Source organism: Corylus avellana, chromosome 1, assembly GCF_965113065.1.
Source record: "Corylus avellana chromosome 1, dhCorAvel1.hap1.2, whole genome shotgun sequence".
Lineage (NCBI taxonomy): Eukaryota > Viridiplantae > Streptophyta > Magnoliopsida > Fagales > Betulaceae > Corylus > Corylus avellana.
Window position 1 is genome coordinate 34760256 of NC_142490.1, and position 8731 is coordinate 34768986.

Below are 8731 nucleotides of genomic sequence, written 5' to 3' on the forward strand. Positions count from 1 at the left end.
TAAATTGTCGTAAAGTTCCTGTCTTTGGCCTTTTGGACAACTCGGCCATCAGAGGCCCTTCAGTCTGTATACCGTGCATCAACGCTGATAGAATGGTTTGCTCGTCAGTACTCATCACTGTTAACTTCTCTCGATTGAATCACGACAAATAATCTTTCAAAGATTCGTCTTTTCCCTGCATGAGAGATAATAAATATGTCGGGTTCTTCTTTCTTCTTCTAGTGGCAAGAAATTGACCCAGGAACTGCTGTCCATGATAATCGAAACTATCAACAGATTTAGGGTTCAGACTTCCGAACCACTCCTTTACAACTCCCTTCAAAGTTAAAGGGAAAGCTTGGCAAGCAATTTCGTCAGGAGTTTCATGAAGGATGATATGAGCTCGGAAACTCTCCATGTGGTCGGAAGGATCCCCACTTCCATCATACTCGCCAATCCGGGGAACCTTCAAATTACCTGGCATGGGGAACCTCATTACCCGGTCTGTAAAAGGTAGGTTGGTGTACTGCATTAGATCCTCGGTAGCAGACCAATTTTCTCCATTCTCAATTAGGAAAGCCATCTTTTCGAATTTCTGCTGAAGATCTTTAACGTCTTTGTGAACGACAGCCTCTACAGGTTTATCAAGATATGACCGAACATGATGGGAATGGCTACACTGGGAATTGCCATGATGTGTTTTGGCGTGACTGGACTCGCCATGGCATGACTTGCCACCGAGCTGCGAATGCTTGGCTAGCTCTTGTTGGTGGGTGTTAGACTTGGCCCGAACAGTATGTGGATTGCCTTGTATTGTACTTCCAGCGTCTGGTTGGGTTGACTGACGTCGGGCTGATGGTGGTGGATTCCTATGAGACTCTTCTCGTCTTCTCTTCTGTGCTGAGTCTTCTCTAGGAGGCAGCCTAGAGACGATCTCTTCATTCTGCTTCCTCATAGCCTCAACAGATTCGGCTATTCGCTTCATAAAATCCACCGTGACAGCTGTTTGGGGATTTGGATCATGTGAGGTTCCGGGTATATCTGTTTGGATGATTGGGATAAGATGAGGAGATGTGTCAGGGTGCGGAGGTGTGTTCACCATATCGGAATATAAGAGATTAGTAAGAACCAATAAAAAATCATTCCCACAGACGGCGCCAAACTGTTGAAGCAGTTTTCCGAATGATGACGTGGGAAAAGGGACCAGCACAATATGTGATTACCGAACGTTGAGCTGAGAATGAGATAAGAAAAAGAGATCAAAGCTGCTGGCGTTGTCCGGGCGGTGTAAGCTCCGATGCCTAAGTTAGTCAAGTTGTTCAAAAGGAAGATGAACTGGAAGATTATATATCAAGGAAAAGATAAGCAAGTATTCAAATCTGAGGGTCAAAAGAAGTTACCGAAATAATGAGAGGGGAGCCCCCTTTTATAGGCATCGAATTGTTCCTGTTCATCTAACACTACGGACTTACCGAGGGTCCACGTGTTGACAATATACTAAAACAAGATATTTATTTCTGACATTCTAATATTTCCGAGAGTAATACTCGGTACCTGCCTCAAGCTCGGTTGGCCGAGCTTGATAGCCGAGTGTCAACAATACAACCAAATAAAGTTGCCCAGCCGAACATGAGTTTGTTTTGAACAGTAAAAATGACCGAGTATGGGGAATGGGCCGGTAAATTAGAACTGAGCCCAAATAAGCCGAAATTTGACCCAACAAAGATAATCAATGTGTGTCTATATACTCAGGGAGTTCATGGCTGGCTGTGGGTGCAGTTGGAGGATAAGAAGGAGTAATTGAAGATGAACGTAATTGAGGTGGAGTGGGAGTAATTGAAGATGAAGGTGATTGAGGTGGATTGGGAGTGTTGCTAGATACGGGCTGAGTTGAAGTATTGCTGGACACGGGTTGAGCTTTGCTGGACATGGGCTGAGGAGACTGAAAACTTATAGCAGACTGGATAGAGATAGGCGTGGACTCAGAGAGAGGGCTGGGAGAGTTTGACTTGGACTGAAAAGGGAAGTTAGAATCATGAAATGTAACATCTCTAGATATGCACATGCGACCTGATTCTAGATGATAACAACGTTATCCCTTATGATTTGTGCTATATTATAAAAAGACACAAGATTTGGAACGAAATTCAAACTTGTGAGAGTTATAGGGACAGAGATTGGGAAAAAATTCACATCCAAAAATCTTAAGGTTGTGATAATTAGGAGCTGTAGAAAACAATTTTTTAAATGGAGAAATATTTTTTAAAAGTGGAGTAGGGAGACGATTTATGTAATAGCAAGAAGTCAGTCAAGCTTCATCCCAAAATTGTTTAGGAGTCCCACTGTCAGCTAAAAGAGCAAGGGTTGTAACAATAACATGACGATGTTTACGTTCTACACAACCTTGTTGTTGATGTATATGAGGACATGATAAACTGAAAGAATATGAGGATCATGTTTTACCTCTAATCACCAAATAAACATTATGGAACTAAGCCATTTAGTAAAATAAAGCATGCATAACATAATTTAAAAAATATCACAAACACAACACAAAGTTTGTTTATGAAGTGCAAAACAAGATGGTGCCAACCTTACTGAGAATGAGTAATATTTTGGGTAGACCATACATGATAGTTACAACCTATTAAAACATTAGTTTTTTTTACATTAAAATTCTTAGGCGATTGCCGCTGGAATTACACATACTTCCTGCCAAAATAAAACTATGCTTTTATGGTGTAATAACAGAGACAACACCTCATTCATTTTCTTACTCAAAATGTACATTTATTTTCGTTCATAAATACTGGCTCATTTCATGCTTGACTGTGATATTTACTTACTAAGTCCTTAGACTTACGTAGTTACTACGGTGTGTAGGTTACCTATTTTGAGGAAACCACTTTATGAGAAGAGGTCAGTGACATATTGCCACATCGAGTTATTTAAGAAAAGCCAGAGGTTCAGTTGGCATAAAGTAGGTTTGATTAGAATATCTGCTTTTTAATTATAGCTCCGTGTCATGATAATGTATGAATATTTTATTATTTCTAGATATCTCGGATTTGTCGATTTTACCTTCTTTTGCATTTATTCTGATTATGTTAGAGGAGTGATTCTCCAATTACCTACTAGTTAGCTGAATTAAGGCAATTGTTAATAATCCTATCAAATCAAATTAGTTAATGCCATTTTTAAGGACGTTACAGGTAGGAGAAAATAATGAACACATTGATAGCTAAGCTTGCGACAAAATATGTGAAGGAAAAGGATAAAAGACATTTTTTTATTTATTAATTTTTGTAAGTAAGGATAAAGACATTGTAAATGAAAGTATTGCTTCTACTTTTTGTTTGTTTGTTTTGTTTTAATCGAAAAGAGGACTGTTTTTACCTATGATCGTAACAAACAGTACATTTACACTAAGGTACAGAGCAATAAACAAACTCATGAGCTCAGGTAGCTGTACGGAACAATTATTATTATTATTATTATTATTATTATTATTTAATTTATAGTACATGAAAGAGTCAAAACTTGTTGGTTGAATTGCCAACCATAGCATGAATTTGGCTGCCTTTTTGTTCCAAAATCATGTAAATTTGCAACTAAATGATAATGAAATTTTAATTTGAAACCTAATGACAGTGAAATTTTCAGTCCTTTTGAGTTTGCATTTCAAAAATTGTAATTTAAAAATAATAATTTTAAAGCATACAATTTAAAATTTTAATTTTCAAAATGCAGTTAAGCGTATAATAAAATTTTATCTTAACTTTTAAAATTCTATGCTTTTTAAAACACACCCCTTGCCTACTATTTGAAACTCAATTTTTTTTTTTTCATTAACATCAATGTAACAATACATCAATAAATGTCATTTTTCTTTATACCATTATTAATTGTCATGACGATCACTGCACGAATACTGCCATTCTTAAAAAAACAAACAAAACAAAAAAAGTAAACAAATTAGAGTCAATGGCACTTGTAGATTCCAATTTTCAGTGATTAGGTGGCAATATGTTTTTTTAACATTATCACATGATGTCACATTTGTCTATATTAAGAAGCTAGCATCTCCATGAAGTGAGCAAGAACAGATCTCAATCTCTCAATATCTAGAGTCAATGGCCACTTCACTTGTGAAGCTCATCTCCATCTTCATCATTCTCTTCTCTACCTTCACCCCCCAAGCCTTTTCAGTGTCGGACGAATGTGGGACAGAATCCATTAACTCTTGCAACGACAAGGCAAGAGCATTGCCTCTCAAGATCATTGCCATTGTCTCCATCCTTGTCACCAGCATGATTGGCGTGTGTTTGCCCCTCGTTACACGTTCAATCCCAGCCCTACAGCCCGACAGAAACCTCTTTCTCATCGTCAAGTCCTTTGCCGCCGGCATCATACTTGCCACCGGCTTCATGCACGTTTTGCCGGATTCTTTTGACATGTTGTCGTCTAGTTGCTTGAAAGACAATCCATGGCACAAGTTTCCGTTTTCAGGCTTCCTGGCTATGTTGTCTGCAATAGTGACTCTGATGGTGGATTCCTTGGCCACTTCTGTTTATAGCCGGAAGTGTAAAGCCGGAGTTATCGGGGATTGTGATACTGCTGCCGCAACCGAAGACCATGAGATGGCTGTGGGTAGCGCCGGCCATTCCCATGCTCACCTGCATCATGGAATGAAGCCAGGAACATCTGCAGACTCGCAACTTCTACGTTATCGTGTCGTCGCGATGGTATGAGTTTTAGGAATAACGCTATAAGTCTCTCTTTTGTTTCTTCAAGAATGATGTGCCTCTTAAAATCACCATTTAGCCTGTGATTGATCATTATTGAATTTTGATCGAATGATGATTTTAAAAACCACCTCATTTTTTGAGTGACACAAGAGAAATTTTTAGAATTACTCGAATTTTTGGCTTCCAATCCATTGATTTATATGCAATGTTATATATATGTTTGTAAGGATTATATATATAGAGATTAATACTATTTAATAGATAATTATACGGTTATCATATAACTTGATGTAGTAGTAAAAATTAGTATTTAAATCATCAGTTGTAAAAAAAGAAAATTAATGTGTATATATATATACACGATGAGTGATTCTATTTAGTTGACTATTATACGACGGTCATACAACTAATCAAGTAGTCCTTGAATTTTTTTATTTGTTTACAAGTGCTTATCAAATGATTGATTTTCACTACCACATGATGAGTTGCATGACAAGTGATATAACAATTTTCTAAATACCATCGCTCATATTTGTATTGGCGTTGACTTCTCTTACTGGGTGCCTGCAGGTATTAGAATTGGGAATAATAGTTCATTCAGTTGTGATAGGGCTTTCACTCGGTGCCTCAAACAACACATGCACAATAAAAGGTCTGGTGGCAGCCCTTTGCTTCCATCAAATGTTTGAAGGGATGGGTCTTGGCGGTTGCATTGTGCAGGCAAATTACAACTTCTTGAAGAAGGCAATCATGGTGTTCTTCTTCTCTGTGACAACCCCATTTGGAATTGCCTTGGGGCTTGCCTTGTCAAAAACGTACAAAGAAAATAGCCCTAGCTCCTTGATCACTGTGGGCCTCCTTAATGCATCATCAGCTGGCCTTTTGATCTACATGGCTCTTGTTGATCTTCTTGCCGCCGATTTCATGGGTCCAAAGATGCAGGCTAGCATCATGCTTCAGCTTAAATCCTACGTGGCCGTTCTTTTGGGTGCTGGTGGCATGTCTTTGATGGCCAAATGGGCTTGACATTATTAGGCCTTTTTTTTTTTTTTTTAATTAAAAAAAAAACCAATGTAATAAACTCGTAATATATGCTTATATATAAAATGGGTGGTTGTATATGATATGCTTCGTAAGTTTGTCAAGTGATTATAGATCATCAAATGTCAATGACATTCATTTTTTTGGAGGAAATAATACAATTAGGGTAGGTAGAATAGCACGCGGAATAAGTATTCAATTACGAAAAGTTATTAACTTTTATCAAGAATAGAAGTAGGTGCAATACATTCAAACTCTTGGAATGATATTTTTATGGGAATAACTATTCTAAGGCTATAATTGCAATATTCCGTCTTCTTTCATTCCCGACAAAAGCTGTTTCTTTTCTTAATGAAATAGTTGTGGTTGCACAATACCGTTTGAGAAGTTGCATCTCAGGAATTATAATGAACTTAAATACTCCTATTGACTCCTAACATCAATGATACATCACCTTATTATATAATGTTCTACCAACTAACTAGATAATAAAACCTAAATAGCATACATTTATAGAATAGAGGAGATGTGATCTTTTAACTTTTAACATAAATGGAAAAGTTCATATACCCCCTTCAAACAACCACATGATTGTCCTTGTCCCCCTTAAATTATAGATTGCGTCAATGTCCCCTCTAAACTACAAAAAATTGACAATGTTCCTCAACATGGGTAGTTCAATCGATTGTGGACCACGCCTGATGAAGTGGAGGTCACTAGTTCGAATTCTCTCTCATCCTCTTTTGTGTGGACATGTTTAAAAAAATAAATAAATAAACTTAAATTCTTTTTTTTTTTTTTTTTTTAAAAAAAAAAAAGATTGGACAGGGAGTGGTTTTGCATCTCCATGGACTCCAACTCCATGAGAATCCTGAATGAAATCTCTATTAATGTTTCATTTCAGAATTGTTTTGACCACCTATTCCTTCATTTTGATCTACGACATCAAGGTGTCATGTTTGGTGACAAGACCCTCGGAGAAGTCTAGCATGCTCTTCAACGATCTCAGCCAAGAATTTAACTTCGGTGTTGTTCGATGCGTGAGTTTGGGATGGTTTGGCCACTCCATGTTCCATTTTTCTTTTCGTTGTTTTTTTTTTATTTCTTCGAATTTGTAAGAGTATTTTTGTCTAGCACGGAGAATCACGATGAAAATCATGTTGAGATGCTATCTGTAGTTGACTAACTGTAGGCGGTGATATAATATATTTTTCCTCTCCCACCAAATACAATAAACAATGACACACATTATTTCAATAATGTTTACTGACAACTTATTACTATGAAAATTCCTAGTCAACCAAACAATAACAGCAAACTACTCTTCAAGTGGATCGAGGAGAAGCAATGAGTCAATAATGCAACCAGAAAGTGTAGAACAACCTATGGAACTTGTTCCAAATACCAAGTTGTCAGCTCTTCTTGTCTTGCTATCTTGCATTTGTTTAGCGTTTGTCTCTGCCACAGACACCATCACAGCCGCCCAATTACTCAACGACCCTGAAACCATAACCTCCAATGGCGGGCACTTCAAACTGGGATTTTTCAGCCCTGCAAATTCTACCTATCGCTATGTTGGGATATGGCATGCTGACGTGTCTCTGTCCACTGTCATATGGGTTGCCAACAGAAACAAACCCCTCAACATCACTTCCTCTGGGATTCTCACCATATCAGATGACGGCAATTTGGTAGTATTAGATGGACAAAACAGAGTTTTTTGGTCATCAAATTCAACAAATACTGTTCCCAATTCGACTGCCCAGCTTCTAGATTCTGGAAACCTTGTGTTGCAAGGAAACTCTACAGGGTCAATCATATGGGAGAGTTTCCAAAATCCTTCTGACACATGTTTGCAAAAGACGAAAATTAGTACTAATATTAGAACAGGGAAGAAAGTGCAGCTGACATCATGGAAAAGTCCTTCCGATCCATCAATTGGAAAGTTCTCTGCCGGCATTGCTGTTCGTAATCTTCCAAAAGTATTCATTTGGAATGACGGTAGCCTATATTGGCGGAGTGGTCCATGGAACAGCCGGATCTTTATTGGAGTACAGAATATGACCTCTGTATTTCTTGATGGATTTAGTGTTGTAGATGACAAGGAAGGAACATTCTATTTATCTTTTTCCTTTACGGGGGAGACTTTTCCAACAAATTTTGTCTTGAATGCGCAAGGAAATCTACAGGAGAAATATTCCGCCAATGGGGAGAATTGGGAGGTCGTGTGGTCAGCTTTGGAGACAGAGTGCGATGTTTTTGGCAAGTGTGGGGCATTTGGAAGCTGTAATCCACAGGATTCACCAATTTGCAGCTGTTTATGGGGGTTTGAGCCAAAGAATACACAAGAATGGAATAGAGGAAATTGGAGTCGTCGGTGTGTGAGGAGGACACCCTTGCAGTGTGAGAGGGTGAAGAATGGCAAAATAGATGGATTTTTGAAGCTGACGACGATGAAAGTGGCAGACTTGGCAGATTGGTCAGCTGACGATGATGAACAATGTAGGAACAATTGCTTGCAGAATTGTTCTTGTATGGCTTACGCATATGATGCTGGAATTGGTTGTATGACATGGACAAGAACCTTTGTTGGGTCATATTTCGGCTAGGTTGGGCCCAGCGCGAACTTGCCAACCCATTCCTAACACTTAGTCATTTTTACTGTTCAAATAAACTCATGTTCGGCAAACTTAGGCTTGTATAAGTTATATTAACAACACTCGGTTATTAGGCTCGGTTAGCCGAGCCTGAGGCAGGTACCGAGTGTTACCCTCAGGAAATAGTAAACATATCTGAATAAATATCCTATTTGATGTTCCCCAATATATTGTTGACACGTAGACTCTCGGTAAAAGTCCACAGTAGTGTTAGATGAACAGGTACAATCCAATGTCTATAAAAGGGAGGTCCCCTTTCACTATTTCGGTAACTTCTTTTTCCCCTCTAAAACTGAATACTTTGCT

At 38.3% G+C, this 8731-nt stretch overlaps 1 protein-coding gene and 1 pseudogene across 1 annotated transcript; both read left to right on the forward strand.

The window, feature by feature from the left end:
* Positions 1 to 4112: 4112 nt before the first annotated feature.
* On the forward strand, positions 4113 to 5753 carry LOC148589741 (putative zinc transporter 10). The gene is made up of 2 exons (XM_088511668.1): positions 4113 to 4724; positions 5298 to 5753. The coding sequence occupies exons 1-2, from the start codon at positions 4113 to 4115 to the stop codon at positions 5751 to 5753; spliced, it is 1068 nt and encodes a 355-aa protein (XP_088367794.1).
* Positions 5754 to 7126: 1373 nt separating this feature from the next.
* Positions 7127 to 8377, forward strand: LOC132169642 (G-type lectin S-receptor-like serine/threonine-protein kinase At1g11300 pseudogene; annotated as a pseudogene).
* Positions 8378 to 8731: the final 354 nt, after the last annotated feature.